At 40.5% G+C, this 19,040-nt stretch overlaps 2 protein-coding genes across 9 annotated transcripts in view; both read right to left on the reverse strand.

Moving 5' to 3' along the window:
- The window catches only part of SCFD1 (sec1 family domain containing 1), a 100,786-nt gene extending 90,295 nt beyond the window's left edge, over nucleotides 1-10,491 (reverse strand). For all 7 annotated transcript variants that reach the window (XR_016217419.1, XR_016217420.1, XR_016217416.1 and 4 more), the window contains exons 1-2: nucleotides 10,422-10,491; nucleotides 3,710-3,780 (exon numbers count right to left, since the gene is read on the reverse strand). Coding sequence is in view for 2 of the 7 variants with exons in the window: in XM_051822744.3 (XP_051678704.1) it covers nucleotides 3,710-3,780; nucleotides 10,422-10,479 (129 nt within the window). In the remaining 5 variants the exon portion in view is untranslated. The remainder of the gene's footprint in view (nucleotides 1-3,709; nucleotides 3,781-10,421) is intronic.
- Nucleotides 10,492-13,891: 3,400 nt separating this feature from the next.
- The window catches only part of G2E3 (G2/M-phase specific E3 ubiquitin protein ligase), a 70,367-nt gene continuing 65,218 nt past the window's right edge, over nucleotides 13,892-19,040 (reverse strand). For both annotated transcript variants that reach the window (XM_002718119.6, XM_008269463.5), the window contains 2 exons: nucleotides 16,588-16,778; nucleotides 13,892-15,833 (listed from right to left, as the gene is read on the reverse strand). In XM_002718119.6, the coding sequence (XP_002718165.2) occupies nucleotides 15,577-15,833; nucleotides 16,588-16,778 (448 nt within the window). In that variant the 3' untranslated portion in view covers nucleotides 13,892-15,576. The remainder of the gene's footprint in view (nucleotides 15,834-16,587; nucleotides 16,779-19,040) is intronic.

Genomic DNA, 19,040 nt, shown 5'->3' on the forward strand with positions numbered 1-19,040 from the left:
TCTGCAGCGCCAGCACCCCGGGGTTCTAGTCCCGGGTGGGGCGCTGGTTCTGTCCCAGTTGCTCCTCTTCCAGTCCAGCTCTTTGCTGTGGCCCGGGAAGGCAGTGGAGGATGGCCCAAGTGCTTGGGCCCTGCACCCGCATGGGAGACCAGGAGGAAGTACCTGGCTCCTGGCTTCAGATGGGCGCAGCGCGCCGGCCATACAGCCATTTGGGGGATGAACCAACGGAAAGAAGACCTTTCTCCTCTTTGTCTCTCTCTCACTGTCTAACTCTGCCTGTCCAAAAAAAAAAAAAAAAAAAAAAAATTATGGCAAATAATAGAGTTCTTCAACTGGTGTTTTTCACAACTACCTCAGTAACTATTTGTGGAATAAGAAATTGCTAATAAGAGGATGCAATATGCTGTTATAAAAACAGGTTTTCTTGAGTGCCAGCATTTGCAATTCTCAAAAGTTTTCTACATTCATTACACTGTAGTCCCCTCTCATTTGCAGTTTCACAATGTGCAATTTCAGTCATCCTTGGTCAATCATGACCAGAAAAATGGAAGAAATAATTCATTAATTTTAAATCATGTACCACTCTGAGCAGCCTAAATTCTAAACTGTGTGCCATTCTGAGTAGCATATCTTGTCTTCCTGTTCAATCCTGAATGGAAAGTGAATCATCCCTTTGTCTAATCAATCTATGTTGTATATGCTATCTGCTAGTCTACTGTTATATCATAATACTTGTGTTCAAGTACTTCTTGGCCCCAAAGTGCAAGAACAGTGATGTTGGTGATTTTATTATACTATAATGATAAAACTGTTATATTGTTGTTAATCTCTTATGGTGTCTAATTTATAAACATCATAGGCATGTATATATGTATAGGCAAAAACACAGTATATACAGTCATCCACCCATTGCAGATACCAAAACCCAATAACGCTCAAGTCCTTCCCTTACATAAAATGGTCCAGTATGTGCAAATAATCTATGCACATTTTCCCATTTACTTTTCAGGGGTGGGAAGGTCTGGTCCATTGGCCACATAAAGCCCACAAAATCATCTGGTCTGACTCTGCCAAGGAAACCAGTAGTGGGACTCGAAATTCAATAAATCTATAGCAGGATCATTTTTAAGTTGATAATTTTGTATGACTCATGAATGATGTTATACATATCCAAATGGCCCTTGGCAGAAAAAAGGTTCCCCACTGCTGCAGTCATCTCTTGATGACTTACTAAACCAAATGCAATATAAATGCAACACAGTTGTCATATTGCATTGTTTAGGGAATAACAATAAATGTTTGTACATGTGCAGTGCGACATGACTTTTTTAAAGAAATGTCAATCTACGGTTGGTTGAATCCACAGATATGGAATCTACACATATGGAGGGGGGAGTTTATTGGGTTTGGTACTAGCCACAGTTTCAGGCATTCACTGGGGGTCTGGGAATATATCTGGTGGTGGAGGGGAGAGACAATTTATTAATTTTGTGACCCCAAAATGAGGGGCAAGGAAAGTATTGGACACAAATGAGTACTCAAAAAATTCTTGAACTATGTAACTCAAAAGTTCAACACAGGAGCAGGTGTTTTGGAGCAGTGGGTTAAGCTGCCACTTATGATGCCCACCTCTCATATTGAAGTGCTGGCTGGAATCCCAGCTGCTCTGCTTCTTATCTCGCTTCCTGCTAACGTGCTTAGGAAGGCAGTGGAAAATGGAACAAGTACTTGGGTCCCTGCCACCTGTATGGAAGATCCAAATGGAAGTTCCTGGCTCCTGGCTTTGGTCTGGCTCAGACCTGGCTGTTGCAGCCATTTAGGTAGTGAACCAGCAGATGGAAGATCTGTCTCTCCCTCTTTGTCTGTAACTCTGCCTTTCAAATAAATTTTTTTAAAAAAAGGTATTTCTGTCTCTACTCCTCTTTGTTGGTCTACCTTTCAAATATACAAATCTTTTTTAGGAAGTTCAACACAGGCCTTATAAAACAAACAAGTATAGTTTATGCAAGGGGCAAGAAGAACATGCTGAGGTCAAAGAAACAAGAAGGGAAGAAACTAGGGGAACTCTGAAGCTTACAAACTATGAATTCAATTTAGACCACTTTAATCATTTTGAGAAATAACCCAAAGGACTTATAACGACTCACAAGAGCTTCTAAAACATCCAAAATTCTGGGAAGGTATTTGACCAGTGTTAAGATACTGTTTGGGGGGCTGGCGCTGTGGTGTAGCAGGTTAACGTCCTGGCCTGAAGCACCAGCATCCCATATGGGCACCGGTTCTAGTCCTGGCTGCTCCTCTTCCAATCCAACTCTCTGCTATGGCCTGGGAAAGCAGTGGAAGATGGAACAAGTCCTTGGGCCCCTGCACCCATGTGGGAGATCCGGAAGAAGCTCCTGGCTTTGGATCAGCACAGCTCCTGCCATTGCAGCCATCTGGGTAGTGAACCATCGGACGGAAGACCTCTCTCTCTCTGCCTCTCCTCTCTCTGTGTAACTCTGACTTTCAAATAAATAAATAAATCTTTTAAAAAAAAGATACTGTTTGGGAAACCAAAGCCATATCAGTGTGCCTGGGTTTGAGTCACAGCTCCACTTCCAATAAGGATTCTAGCCATCTGCTGATGTCATCCTGGCAGGCAGAAGGTGATGGCTCAGGTACTTAGGTCCCTAACATCCATGTAGGAGACCTGCATTGAGTTCCAGGATCCTGGCTTTGAATTCCAAACAAATAAAGGATGGAAAACAGTAATTAAAAAAAAATTCTAACCAAGTTGATTTGTTCTTAACTCTTCTCAGAGATAAGTATAAAGTGCTTGAAACTAATATTTAGACCTAATTAACTATATTATCTCTTTGAAGAGACAGAGCCAGCATGAAGTTTAAAATGAAGGAGCCCAAACAACAGGTTCAGGATTTCTTAAAGGAGAAAGATTTTGGATTGCTGTGGTCCAAAGGACAATCTTATTGAGTTTTATATCTCATAAAGTAATATGGTATTGTATTTTATATATCACTCAATCATGAGTTGGTTAAAATTAACCAGTCCCCATGAATCTAACCCTAAGCAAGCATGTAGGATGTAGTCTGGACTTGCAAAGTTAGCAACAAAACATCTAAAGATCTATCATTTAAGACTCTAACCAAGAGGCCAGAGTTGTGGTGTAGTGGGTTAAGTTGCTGCCTGTGACACTGGCATCCTAAATGGGTGCTGGTTTATGTCTTGGCTGTTCTACTCTTCTGATCCAGCTCCCTGCTAAAGCACCTGGGAAAGCAGCGTAAGGTGGTACAAGTACTTGGGCTCCTGCACCCCTGGAAGAGATCTGGATGAAGCTCCTAGCTTCAGCCTTGCCTGGCCCTGGCCATTGCAGCCATCTGGGGAGTGAACTAGCGTATGGAAGATCTCTCTTTCTCTGTAACTCTTTCAAACAAAGTCTTCAGAGAAAAAAAAAAAAAAAAAACAAAAAAACAAAAACACACCTCTACCCAAGAGATCAGCTGGATTTCCTTGATGAATATTACTGTTTCATTTCCTGTCTCCCTTCAGAAAAGGTTTATCACAAAGTTTCATACTAACATGTCATGTTAGATAAAAGTAAAATATTCATGCATAACTAAAAGGTGCTATTAGTTCATATTAGATTTCCCTCTACTTATCATCAATAAAGATGAAGAATAAGGAGATAGCTTCCATTGAGATAAACTCTTACCTTCCATACGGGTTCTCCAGTGCTGTTTTTAACATGGGGTACATTGAAATTCAACATACGCTTCAGAGCCACTGAAAATAAAAATAGCTTTTATCAGATAATATCATTGTTTTTTAGGATTTCATTTTTCTTATATATTTATTATTCACTACCTCAGGGAAAAAAAGTACAAATCAACTCTGGCAAAGCAGATTAACCCAATGACTAGACCTACAAAGCTGGGTCAGACCTTTAAGACCATTCCTTCAATAGCTGGTTGGCATGTGTTTGGAGACTTTTTTTTTTTTTTAATTTTTTGACAGGCAGAGTGGACAGTGAGAGAGAGAGACAGAGAGAAAGGTCTTCCTTTTGCCGTTGGTTCACCCTCCAATGGCCACCGCGGCCGGCGCGCTGCGGCCGGCGCACCGCGTTGATCCGATGACAGGAGCCAGGTACTTCTCCTGGTCTCCCATGGGGTGCAGGGCCCAAGCACTTGGGCCATCCTCCACTGCACTCCCTGGCCACAGCAGAGAGCTGGCCTGGAAGAGGGGCAACTGGGACAGAATCCGGCACCCCGACTGGGACTAGAACCCGGTGTGCCAGCGCTGCAAGGCGGAGGATTAGCCTAGTGAGCCGCAGCGCCCGCCGAGACTTTCTAAAATAGAATATGAGGGTGATCCTGTGCCTGGCTGGGAAACTGCCTGCCTGGCCCATCTAGGAGGTTAAGAGGGCATGGCACACCACACCTCCAGGGAAAGACTCTGGTCAGGGATTCAGCACACTGAGACCAACCCATGACCTGACTGCTGGAAGGCAGCAAGAGTCCCAAGCACATTTCCCCCACTCCTACTTTCTGTTGAAGGACCTTGTACTAGGTAAACAGCTCCTGGGTGTGGCCCAGACTCCTAAGACCACCTGGAAGAATATGCAGGCCTTCAAGCTGATTGGAGAAGTGTAGAGACACTAGTATCAGCTCTATCCTATAGAATTAGTGTTGCTACCCTGAGCTAGCTACTCCCCTTTGCCTGCCCTATAAAAGCTTGTGCCTGATTGTTAATAAATGGACATGTTCACCAAAACTGTCTCTGGTGCTTGTCAAAGAATGCCGACGCCCCACCATCCTGACAGTGTGGGCCTTGCAGGATGAGCCCACAATGATAGTCATCTGTCCCCAGATAAAACTGTGGAAAATGTTAGGAAGTAAATGTTTTGATGCTTATCCTTAGCAAGTCTACTTCGACAATTCCACATTATATTTTACAAAGCTGGAAAAAGAAATTTCTTCAATCATACTTGTAGTGGCTTGAATAGATAACTGGTACTGTTGTCCATGGTTTGGTGGAAAGCATGGATTAAGTTCAGTCTTTCTAAAAACATATTTCATTCATGTATAAAACCTTCATAGAGCAGGTCTGCTTTTCAATTACTCAACAGCACACTACAACCGATTTATCCTATCAGATTCACTGAAAAGTTATATTATTTAAAATCCTATGTTCCTGGGGAAAACTGAAACTTTCCCACACATGTGGTTCATAACTGGTAACTCCAGATATGAAAATACATAATTATAAAAGTTGCAGATCTATGATATATATTTTGTGAATTTTATCACTTGTTTATGTGACACAGTACACTCAGTGTTTTCTAAGAAAATGCAAACCTCTTAATATACTTCTATATAAAACAGATAGCTAAATAGTCACAGCAATGTATCAGGTGATTTAATTTTTAAAATTGGCAAACTTAAATCTACTTGGTTTACATTTTATTAAAATTAATGTTAGTTGAGGAGAGGGGGAGAGGGAGGGAGGGGAAGCATATGCTCATCTACTAGTTCACTCCCTAAATGTCCCTAAGAGTAGGAGCTGGGCCCGCGCTCAAGCTGGAAATGCAATCCAGCTCTCTATGCATAACTGGAACCCAGTGACTTCAGTTATCATTAATGCCTCTCAGGGTCTTGCATTAGAAGGAAGCTGGAGTCAGAAGCCAGGGTCAGGAATCAAACCCAGGTACTCTGCTGTGGGATGCAGACATCTTAACCCCCCGGGCCAAATGCCTGTACTCTTCTTGATTTTTAAAAGCATTTGGGTCAGTATTTATTAAGTAATACATAAGAACTCATATTCCAAATTCCTATGGCAGGATTACACAATACTAAAATGATCTGAGTATCAATTTTAAAATGTATTTATTTATTAATGGGAGGTGGGTGTAGGAGAGAAGAGGAAGAGGAAGAGGAAGAGTGGGAGGTGGAGGTGGAGCAGGAGGAGGAGGGAGAAGGAGGAGAAAACACATTCCCATTTAGCTGGTTCACTTCCAACACGCCCATGATGGCTTGGTCTGAGTTAGGCCAAAGCTGGCAACTAGGAACTCAATCCAGGTCTCCTGGGTGGCAGGGATCCAATTACTTGAGTCATCACGTGCTGCCTCCCAGGGTGTGCATCAGCAGGAAAACTAGGGGCGGGTGGTGGTGGTGGTGAAGACCTGGGACTCAAACTCAGGTACTCCAGTGTGGGATGCAAGTGCTAGAACTGTTGTTAACCACTACACCAAATGCTCACCTTGAGGATTAACTGATAGCAGCAGTGGGGAACCTTGTTTCTGCCAAGGGCTATTTGGATAACATCATTCACAGACCATACAAATTTATCAATTTAAAAATTAGCCTGCTATATATTTATTGAATTTCAAGTCCCACCTGTAGCTATCTTGACAGAGCCAGACCAAATGATTTCGTGAGTCTTATAAGGCCCACAGGTCAAATGTTTCCTACCCCTGATTTACAGCATGTTTGCTCAGTAGGAAAACCTTGATTAAATACTTGTTTGTTGAGGTGGATATAATGCTATAATACCTCTGAGACTGTACTTCAGTGATAAGACAGTTTTCCATTATCTTTTGTGGGATGATTCTGTTACGAAAAATCCAAGGATGCTGAAGTACCTTACATAAAATGACTTCATATTTGTAAGTAATCTATCCCACAGCACTTTCTCCCATATACTTTAATTCATCTTAGATATTATATTGTAATTAATAACATCTAATACATTATTTATAATATCTATAATTAGATTACTTATAATATCTAATGATTATAAGTACTATGTAAATATAGTTATACTGTATTGTTTAGGGGGAAATAAGAAAAATAGTCTGTACATGTTCCTGACACAATTTTTTGTTATTGTTATTGTGAATCCACAGTTTATTGAACACATGAATGCAGAACACAGATATGGAATGCTGAATGTATTTGCATATTTACATGTATGTACTGTTGTTTGGTAAAATGTAAGCACCTAATGTTCAGTCAATAATAGCTGTTGACATGAATATGGGGTACATAGAGTTCAAAAGACAGGTCCAGACTAGAGAGAGAAACTCAGCAATCACTGGCACATACAGTACTTAAAGTGAAGGGGCTAGATGAAATCACTACAGCAGAGAAGGCCAAACAGTTTGGGGTTCTGCAACGCTGAGAGCTGGGAGAGATAAGCAAGAACCTGCAACAGTAACACAGGAGGAAACAACTGATTCTGCCTGCTGAACTTGAAGAGAGAAAAGGGAGTGATCCTGAAGCTTTCACAAAGGAGATGGCTTTGGAATAGGTGATTTTAAAACATCAATAAAGATTGTTCAAGAAGGTAGAGCCAGAAACAAGTATGCTAGCCAACCTCTCTGTACCTTGGCTTCCTCATCTGTAAAACAGAAACAATACATATAAAATCATCAAACATAGTACCTGGCAACAGTAAATGCTGAGAGGTAGTTGAGACACCTGTTTGGACATGTGTCCATGGTGCCTGGGTCCGAGACCTGGCTCTACTACTAATTCCAGCCTCCTGCTAACGCACACCCTGAGCAGTAGCAGGTGATGGCTCAAGTTGTTGGGTCCCTGCCACACTCGAGGAAGACCTGGATTGGGTTCCAGCCTCCTGGCTTTAGCCCGGCTCAGAAGCAGCCACTGTGGCTGTGAACCAGCAGTTCTCAATTAATACTAAATGCTCAACATACATCAGTTATGCTCTCATTTACTCAAATTGATTGCAAATTCCTTTGTTATCAATTTATCTCATTTCTAGAATACATCATGTGACTTATTTGCCATTTTTTTTTTTTTTTTGACAGGCAGTTAGACAGTGAGAGAGAGAGAGAGACAGAGAGAAAGGTCTTCCTTCCGTTGGTTCACCCCACAAACGGCCGCTACGGCCGGTGTACTGTCGAGCCGAAGCTGGGAGCCAGGTGCCTCCTCCTGGACTCCTGTCGCTCCCCCTCTTCGTGGAGGAACGACACTAAGCCCTGCCTAGGCTTCATATCCGAGTCACGGCACCATTGTGTCGCTCCCCGTCTTCGTGGAGGAACGACACAGGACCCTGCGCTGTTCTTTCTGTCTGCTCGGCCCTCCCCGGGTTTGCTGCTGGTTCTTCCCGGGTTGGCTACTATCCCTTCCACCTCCGTGGAAGGGCAGTTCCCCCTGGCCGCATTCCCCACTTCCGCAGGGGAGCGGCACACCGTCGGCCGGCTCTTCTCAGGGGCTGCACAGGTGTTCCTTCAGCTAGATGTTCCCCTTAGATGTTCCCCATAGATGTTCCTGGTGCATGCCGTCTCTCTCCTCCTTTATAGTCCTCCTCCGCCAATCCTAACTCGGCTGCCCACACGCCGAGTACGCTGCTCTCCTCCAATCAGGAGCAAGTCCTACAGTTTATTAGTTGAACTGGAGGCAGCTGTGCGGAAGCTGTTTACTTCTCTCCCAGCGCCATATTGTGGGAGAGCAGATGCATAGAATAAGTCCTAATTCCAGTAACTCAGTCTAGTCCGGTTTGCTCCCCACAGACTCCCATTCGGGTGCAGGGCCCAAGGACTTGGGCCATCCTCCACTGCCCTCCCGGGCCACAGCAGAGAGCTGGCCTGGAAGAGGAGCAACCGGGACAGAATCCGGTGCCCCAACCGGGACTAGAACCCGGTGTGCGGGTGCCGCAGGCAGAGGATTAGCCAAGTGAGCTGCGGCGCCGGCCCAAAACATTCTAAATAGGCAAACAAATGTTTACTTCTGACACCATAACACATACAGAGATTTCCCTTCTCCTGAAAATGAGATGTCAGTTATAGTACTCATTTGATGAGTAACTGATCTAGCATGACCTAAATCTTGCTGTAGTGAAGTTTATTTTTGTAGAAATCCAATCTTTAGTATTAGATTCTAATATTTCACAGAATTTCTGTACACAAAAATGCAATGCTATACAAAAGCTTCAAAAATTATCATATTGGTAGTCTCACTGACACATTGTTTCTTTAATATGTAATATGAGTTTATTTAGCTTTCTTAAGCTATCAGGATCATAATGATAAGTGGATCTCTATTTGTTTACAGAGAGAAAACAATTAACAGCTATTTCTCAAGTCTTATCTGGACATTCCTACATTTAAGTTATGCTTGACCTCATCAGATAGGTCCTACTAAAATTATATGCTGGGAAAAGCATGTAACACAATTCCTTACTTAAGTCAATCAGTTTTTCTTTTAAATGACAAAGGAATGAAGTGCAAGCCAAATCCCTCTGTAGGTCCTATTAATGATCTCAGGAGCCACACTTTCCAAGTATGCACATTCTTTTAAAAATACTTATGTATTTTCATCTACTTGAACACGAACACACACACGTGTATCTTTCATCTGCTGGTTTATTCCCCAAATGCTTCCAACAGCTAGGCTAAAGCCAGGAGCCTGAACTCCATCCCTGTCTCCCTGCAGGTGCAAAGGGTCCCAGCACTCAGCTATGTACTGCTGCCTCCCAGCATGCTTGTTAACAGGAAGCTGAGTCAGAAATGGAGCAGCTGAAACTCCAGCTAGCCTGGAGAGCATTCTTGATGGCTGGTTTCTATAAGCGCCTCAGAGCGTGACAATTTTCAAGACAATTAGCTAACAGGTGCAAAACATTAGCTTGTAGCTAACCGGTGTATGCTAAGTTACCATCAAAACTTTACAAGTAACAAAACTAAAAATATCTAAGATTAAGAGAAAATCAAAACGCAGGAATAGATAGTCTTTTCCTTACCACACCTCACTGCATAAATGGAAGTTATATAAACATGCAGTATTGAAGAGAAAACCAGTAATACATTGTTTTAAAACACTAACCTGTCAAACAACTACAGTGGGAGAACTATGCATTTGCTTTCCCATTCTTCGACCTCTCCGCAAGCTGAAGGAAATCTTTATCCCCAGGAAGTTTTCCTCAGGTATTCCCAAAAGACTGGCCCACAGGAGAGAAGTCACACAAAGTAAGCCGCTCTTAAAGGAATACCTGAACTCTTTCATTGCGCTGGAAGCGCCACAGGAGCGCCTTCAATAGTAAGACTGAGGAATGAACCACGCACACAAACCCAGACACTTCAAAGCTGGCAACACAGCAAAGAAAACATCAGTTGCTAGATCTTGTCTAGCCTCTCGAGGTCCAGAAGGAAGGTGGCAAGCGCAGCACTGTGACAAGAGCAACGGCTCCAGTCCTGAAGCCCCGTCCCCTGCTGCACAGGTGAAGCACTGGGTGCTCCGGCTAATGCCAGCTTTCCCCAAAACTCGAAGGGGAGGAGCTCTGGATGCTCTAGTTTGCTGGTCTAAACTCCTAGTGACCAGTCTCTGCAGCACGCGCCACGACCGAATAAGGGTACATGCACAAGACGACCCCGCGCACGCATGAAACTGCGGGGAGAACGGAGTCAGTACCTGTCTGCCGCTCCCGAATACTGGACGCTGACGCCGCCGCCATCTTGCCTCCCACCATCCACCGCCCGGCCGGCAAGCGGATCCCGAGGATGACGTGGCCACCCCTAACGCCCCGGAAGCAGAGCCCGGAGGGGCGGGACGAAAGGCGGTGCTGCCGGCGGGACCCCGCCTCCTCCGGGCCACGCTCCCACGCCTCCACTCTGTACTTAAACTTGGCATTTCCAGCGTTGATTAGCGCTTGAATTCACTGGTTTTACTCTCCAGCTGCAGAATAGTAGGAATTTCTAACCTAACCAAGCCGTATGCTCTCAAATGATATCTACTCTAAACTGAGCTCAGGGTAGGAGCGTGGTGTAGTGCTTAAATACTCGAGTCAGCCTCGTCCTTTGAAGAGGTTTTACCTTGTGGTAACAATCTAGCGTATAGGTATGGGCGTGATGATCGCAGGATGGAATAAAGTAAAAGAAGCTTCCGAAACAAAGTAGACCTAAACGTTAGCTTTCTCGTTTCCGGGTGTAGCAGCAGCAATCTTCCCTTTCCTTTTTCAGCAAGTTTTGGAGCATGGCTCTAATTTGGCAGTTTTCTCAGTCTCTTCTCTTATAAAATGGCCTACCAGTGTGGTGGAGATTTGCCTCCATAGGCACAGGAGCCGGGAAGAGACAGAACAAACAAACAAAACCACAGCAAACTCTCATCTTTGCTTTCAGTAATTGCAAACTCACAAAACATTACCTTGAGGTGGAGGGTGGGATACGAATTGTGGTACAAGCTTTTGAATGCACACTTGAAGCCATGTGATCACAAAATGTATTCAATATGGATTGCTATGACCCCTAGATTTTATTGGGTATCAAAAACGGATGCACTGACATTTCCCATGTTCAGTAGAATTCATTGATGACATAGCATCAGCTGTCGAACGTTAATTCTGAAGTTGCATCAAATTCCAAAATCACTATGCCTCAAAAATTTAACTTTCAAAATTATATTATCCTAACAGAAAAAAACGTTATTTATACTCTGTGATGAAACACTAAACATCTGCTTCACAAATAAGTTACTTATTTATATGACATTTAAAACAAGTTATCCTACTTTTAAGTTAGTATTGAATCTACATTATCTGATTATTTCCAATTGGCATAGTCATTAACAAATTAACTAAGATATGTATCGGTTTTAGTGTTAATACTATTTAAAAGACATTGTGAATCATCTAGGTGTGTTTTAATTCAACAGAAATGTGAGTTCCTGCCTATGGAAAAGTTCTGTTTTCTTCTGTGGACTCCATGGAATGTAAAATATACAGCCTTTCCTCCTTCCAACATCTGAGAGGTCAGTCTTTAATTTGGCATATTCAAATGCCTGTCTTCTATCTAACCACGTTGGTTCCATCACAGACTCCATCTCAAGGCCACTGGAGTCATATTAATATAAAATACTACGACAGTGTTACCATTTATGTACAATATATACACATATGAAATAAACACTATCCCAACCAACGAGCTTAGACAATAAATTTTTAGGAAACCACAACCTACAGAATAGTAACAGTAGAAAAAAATAGTCTTTGCAAGGCTTAGATTGAGTATGCTATTTGTTTTGTATTTACTAGAATCAGTAACTTAAAAAAACCTATGGCTTCTGAGTCAGGCAACTATCTGACTCCAGACTTTTGGCTTACATAATTTATACTGACAAACTATTTGACATTAGAGGACTGTGTTAATCAGACAACTCAGAACAGCTCATTTCTACAGAAGTTCCCAGGTGTCAGCCAACTCTACTTATAGGGTATCTCAAACCTGGAGCGTAAAGGATCTTGTGTATCCTATTCAGTTTTTGTTAGAAGTAACCTCATTAATTTACTTTATTTTTTTTTATTTTTTTTTTTATTATTTTTTGACAGGCAGAGTGGACAGTGAGAGAGAGAGACAGAGAGAAAGGTCTTCCTTTGCCGTTGGTTCACCCTCCAATGGCCGCCGCGGCCGGCGCGCTGCGGCCGGTGCACCGCGCTGATCCGATGGCAGGAGCCAGGAGCCAGGTGCTTTTCCTGGTCTCCCATGGGGTGCAGGGCCCAAGCACCTGGGCCATCCTCCACTGCACTCCCTGGCCACAGCAGAGAGCTGGCCTGGAAGAGGGGCAACCGGGACAGAATCCGGCGCCCCAACCGGGACTAGAACCCGGTGTGCCGGCGCCGCTAGGCGGAGGATTAGCCTAGTGAGCCGCGGCGCCGGCCATTAATTTACTTTATATAAGCATTCACATTTAGTGGCATAGACACTTCAACGTAATTCAAACTTTCTTAAACTACAAATTCATCATTAAAATAAAATGCATTCTTATTTTCTGTAACACATTACTGGAAGCATAAATAAAGTTTAATAGCTTATTGTAAAAGTAACAATGATGTACATGATAACAGTATATAAAAGAATCATGTGTATAATATAATGTATATACTATAATCTAGTTCTGATCATTTTTTTATACTGACTGAATGCCAAAGCAAAGTCATTGAGAAAACTTACCTATTGTACTCCGCTTTATTTAGTATTTACCATAGAGTACACAAGTTCCAATAGCTTTCTTATAATTAGGGAAAAAAACTTACAGATGAATAAATAGAAACCCAAGTAAATTCTCATGCTGGTAAACAAATGAAGAGTTTTTACTTAACCCAGACCACAAAAACCTCCTTCTTCACAATATAGAAACTATTACAAAGTATAAAATCATAAACTTGTTTGATATTTTTAAAGAATATTTACCTTAAATACCAAAACAGTTAAATGCCCAAGAATACTAGAGAGTTGTATGAAAGGCCTTAAGATCAAAGTTCCCATACTACAAATCTGAAAAACTGTTTTTGATGAACTAAAACGAACCAAAACCAAAACCATGAACAGCAGAGGCATTTCAGGTCAATTACAGTGTTCCTCAATATTGAAAGCAACAGAAAACTAGCTTAAAATACATGGCATTTAGTAAGAAATACATATAAAGGTTTAATAATATAACTCCTTTATAAATTCAATGTCAGTAAGAATCATGCTGTAAGATGAATAGAAAAAGAACAATTATAATACCAATCATTTGACATAGTAACACTGCAGGAAATAAATAACCTCTAAGTTTTTCTGATAAGCTTTGACTACACAGATTAATATACAAATCTACTGATGGAACATCCTTCAAACCAGAAAACATTTCACAATGATTATGTAGGTTTCATTTTAAAAGACAAATATCCTAAGTTATTATTCATACTTTCTTACCACTAAGGTCCTGACTACATAGAAAACAAATGAAATGAGGAACTGAAATGATGTTTTTAACTGTAGCTAGCATCCAAGCACACTACCATTACCCGCCCCCCCGCCCAGTGCCCTAGCCCAACAAACTATATGTGTTAAAATAGCTATTTTAGGGGAAACTAAAACTACAAAACAGAAAATAGCCTTGAGTATGATTTTTTGGATTGGTTTAATAGCTATTATAAAAATTAGATAGCTTAAAAAATTAGACATCCAATTTATCCACACATTTGGCATAAAAGCTCTATGGTGAGTTTGAGGTTTAAATATTCAAACTCATTTTTGACAATTGAGCCTTTAATTAGTTCTAATAATCCAACAGAATTGAACTCTAGTATAAAGAAAATGCCTTGTTTAATGTTCCAAAATACTTCAAACTGTAAGGTAAAACATTGATTTTCTAGATCTGTTGTAAGGATCACTTGAAACAAACATGAGGTAACAAAGTCATATTAGGAAAATGTTTCAGTTTTCCTTTTGTAACTGAAAATGTGTTACCTACAATAAAATACATCCTGTTATTTCCATTAAAAATACTAATATTCAGGATATTCCTTCAGGAATGATAACATTAGTGTGCTAATATCTGCTCTGTATATCAAGAAAAATGTGGCTAAAAGTTTTAAGTCCAATAATGATTTACCTATCAAAATGTTTTACTTCAGTGGAAAACCTAAGGCTTTGTCTCATGTATAATTTATTTGGTAACAGACTGTGGAAATCAGGTTTTTGTCCATGTTTTTCTTTTGCAGGAGTACAAACAAGGGGATGTGGCTATGGGACTACTAGTAAATTCTTATTACATTACTACTTATAGTACCATTAATAGTTAAAAAATAAAGGAAACAAAGATTTTATAGAAGAATACACAGAAAAAGTACTTATCTCTTCATGGTGGGATTAGAGTGGGTTTTTCACTCTATTTGTATTTTTTATTTATCATTGCTTATATAATAAGGTACATTTCAAGAGCAAAGAAGATAACTGCATAATGCTATGGTACCAGCTTATCTATGATACAACCATCTTTATAATAAATAACTGACAAATAGCCAAACCTACCACATGGCAGTCCACAGAATTCAAATACCTAAAACGATCAAGAATCTGACATATGATACAGAAAAAAAATTCTGATTAAAGCCAAGGCTTTAAAGATAATATACTTTCTTATGTATTTTCAACTACATTTTATCTATCCCACAAGTGTTTTTAAGTGTAAGGAATGTTCATAGATTTCAGAATATTTGTGCAAGTTTGCTTTTTATAAAATATTTCCTAGCAAACATAATCTAATGTGTGGGATATGTTAACATAAATCAGCAATCTAAAATTTTTTTAACAATTTAGTGCCAACCTAGAAAAGCATACATATAATGCACACCTCAGAATATAAGCCTCTGATTTATAAAATAGGATTTAACCAATTAGCTTTTCTATTTAATGCTTTAAAATAAGACTTTGAAAATTGCATAAAACTAGAATTGTGGCATCCTACAGGTATATTTAATACCTTGATAAAAATAGTAAGTTTTTTCTTATATATACCATGCTACTATACCTGAATAAAGTTTGTATAATCATTTTAAAAGTATGTATATTGAGGTTTATGAAGCATGTATATTAATAGAAAAATATCACAAATTTACACTAGTATGCCTTAACATTTTTTCTTTGCTTAAATGGCCAAAGCATTTCTTTATGTTCATAGTATGAATTTTATTGGGCCAAGAAGCTGACAAATTTGTTCAAAAGTAATGAGATTAATAGATTTCTGAAAGAAGAGTTATCAATAGCAGCTTTTAAAGAAACATTTGTTTGTTTAAACAAACATGTTAATGTCCAATGTAGTGAGAACTTTCTTCCTTTTCTAGTCTTAGAGTATTTCTTATGGCGAAGTCCATATTTTCTTGAAATTCTTTATATGTATTGGTGATTGGAAGAGCCAAGCAGTTATTACACTTGTTTCCAATGGGAAAATCCACAGGAAGGCACTCAATTGAAGGAGCTGGTTTAAATCCAGCAGGTGGAATTGAACTGCAACCAGTTGCAAAAAGAAGAATGTCTTCCAATGTTGTTGTAGATTTGCCATCTGAAAAGTTTACCAATAAAAGATAAAAAAAGAACAATAAATAAATTGATGTTAAATATTGCTACCATCATAAATTCTTCTCAAACTAGACTGGGACTACAGTAAGACATAAACACCCAAATTCATCTTGGGCAAAAATCACTAAGTCAAGTGTGCTAATAGGCAGCAGCATATTCCATAAATAAATCACAAAGTAGAAGGACTTATAAAATCATTTAGTTCAGCTATTCATTGTATTTTGACCATTTATAAATCATCACTATTTAATGAAAGAGTTCGATAAATGTAGAATAAGAAACTAAATGATAAAAAAACAAAAATCTAGCTAAACAGAATTTCAGCTCAAGGCTAAAATTTCTCCATTCCATTAAATGGAAACGATTTTCTATTGCTAGTGCAGAGTGATAGATATCATTGTTATAGACCTAAGTGGAGATGAAGAATAATTCAATGTAACCTCACTGAAAAAGATGAAATAGATGAACAGCTTTAAGACTGTTCTAAGCTCTTAAGTGTTCTAGGAAGAACAGCTTTCATGTCAAATTATCTAGATGAAAACAAACTGCAAAGTATGACTTTATTATTATATAACATTTTCTCACTACTTCTAAGTCATATAAACTTGTATTAAAATGGGTTTCTTTTATAAATATGAAGCTAGCAATTGAATGCCTTATTATCAAAAGGCAAAATTAAAATAAATAAATGTGCTAAAAGAACATTCTCAGGTAGTAAAATAAAAATACCTACATACCCTCAACAGTTTCTAAGTAACTGTTCCAAAATCCCAAAGCTTGTACACCAGGTATTGTGTGTACTGTAAAAAGATCACTAAGGATTTTTGCAGAAAGATTCTCAGGTTTCTTACAGAGGATGTTACAAAATGCTTCTGGGTAAGCCTGGATTTTCTCCAAAACACCAAGAGTTTTGAGACCCTGCTTAAAACTTAAAAGAGAGGGGTTATAATGAGAAAACATTCATATACTATATTTGGCATTACATTAGGGAATTACAATTTCCAGTTAATTTGTCTGTATTTCGAATCAGGTATTGGTAACACACAAAACCTGGCTCCTGGCTTTGGATCAGCGCAGCACCAGCCGTAGTGGCCACTTGGGGGGTGAACCAATGGAAGGAAGACCTTTCTCTCTGTCTCTCTCTTTCACTGTCTAACTCTACCTGTCAAATAAAAAAAAAAAAAAAAAAAATAGGCCAGTGCCACAGCTCACTAGGCTAATCCTCCGCCTGCGGCACCAGCACCCCAGGTTCTAGTTGCTCCTCTTCCATGCCAGCTCTCTGCTGTGGCCTGAGAAGGCAGGAGGATGGCCCAAGTGCTTGGGCCCTGCACCTGCATGGGAGACCAGGAGGAAGCACCTGGCTCCTGGCTTCGGATCGGCGCAGCATGCCGGCCGTAGTGGCCATTTAGGGGGTGAACCAACAGAAAAGGAAGACCTTTCTCTCTCTCTCTCTCTCTAACTCTGCCTGTAAAAAAAAAAAAAAAAAAGGTATATAGCTAAATCTAAAAGTCATCTTTAATCTTCTCTTTCCCATTCCTAATTACCAACTCCCACAAATTTCCTTTTCTGAAAACATTTTATTTGCTTGTTTCAATATATTCCCCTACATCACTCTAATGCAAACCATCTGAAAAGAAACTATGTAACAGTTATGTCACTATTCTGGTTCATTTCTATCCTTCAGCCATAGAGATGTGCCAGATAAATAACCCAATACTGACTTTCATCTTGAGCTTAGTTGATTGGTGGTCCCCACATCCCCTTCCTTAAGAGCCCATCAGCATGCCTTATTTGGAGAAGGCAGCTTTGCAGATATAACTTTTACTAAGGATTCTGAGATGAGATCATCATGCCAGGATTATTTGAGATGATCCTAAATTTGATAAAGATCTTTTACTGTAAGACACACACAGAAAAGCGAAACACACACAGGAAAAGGAGAAACTGGAGTTACGTAACCACCAGGAGGTGGTGAAGACATAGAATGAATTCTACCCTTAATGAAAAGATTTACTTTTAAGATGAAATCAAAATTAAATAGGCCGGCGCCGTGGCTCAATAGGCTAATCCTCCGCCTTGCGGCGCCGGCACACCGGGTTCTAGTCCCGGTCGAGGCGCTGGATTCTGTCCCGGTTGCCCCTCTTCCAGGCCAGCTCTCTGATGTGGCCAGGGAGTGCAGTGGAGGATGGCCCAAGTACTTGGGCCCTGCACCCCATGGGAGACCAGGAGAAGTACCTGGCTCCTGCCATCAGTTCAGTGCGGTGCGCTGGCCGCAGCGTGCTGGCCGCGGTGACCATTGGAGGGTGAACCAACGGCAAAGGAAGACCTTTCTTTCTGTCTGTCTCTCTCTCACTGTCCACTCTGCCTGTCAAAAAAAAATAAAAGAAAATGAAATAAAAGAAAAAAAATTAACACAAACAGGTTCCTTAGGCAATATGAAAGGTCACATCAAAACAACACAGGAGGCTTATGCTAGCCAGATACAACAATGTAAGCTTTCATCAAGGAAAACTACTGTAAGCTTTTTTTTCCGATTAATTTTTCCAAAAGTTAGAGTGAGAGTGAGAGTGAGAGAGAGGATCTGAGAGAGAGAGGATCTTCCATATCTTCCATCTGCTGGTTCACTCCCCAAATGGCCACAGTGTCTGGAGCCATAAGCCTCATCTGGGTCTCCCATGTGGATGCATGGGCCTGAGGACTTCAGCCATCTTCTGTTGCCTTCCCAGGTCCATTAAGCAGGGAGCTGGATCAGAAGTGAAATAGCTGGGACTCCAACTGGCACTCACCTGGGATGACAGGGTCCCAGGCAGTGGCTTAATCTGCTATGCCACCTTGCCAGCCCCAACTACTATAAGCATTTTTAACACTTTTAATTCTTGAATTAAAAAGAAAAAAAAGTATGAATTGATCACTTTTGATAATTGGTATCTGCTCATACTTGTGTGAATAATAAGGTTAGGGTGCAGATAAACAGGACTGACCACAGGTTGACAGCCGTTACATATCTGTTATAAAAATGGAACAGTTTGAGGAGATATATAAGTAGTTGAACTTCTCTTAAGGGTTACTGGAACAAAAAAAAATTGAAGGCCAGTGTTCTAAACTAAAGAAGAATAAAAAAAACCACATCTGCTTGTTAATCAAATAATCGTTAGTACCTGTATTAACCAGCAAATGACAGGTGCTCAGT

Source organism: Oryctolagus cuniculus, chromosome 12 (genome assembly GCF_051225735.1).
Source record: "Oryctolagus cuniculus isolate XC-2025 breed Fujian yellow rabbit chromosome 12, ASM5122573v1, whole genome shotgun sequence".
In the NCBI taxonomy this organism is placed as follows: Eukaryota; Metazoa; Chordata; class Mammalia; order Lagomorpha; family Leporidae; genus Oryctolagus; species Oryctolagus cuniculus.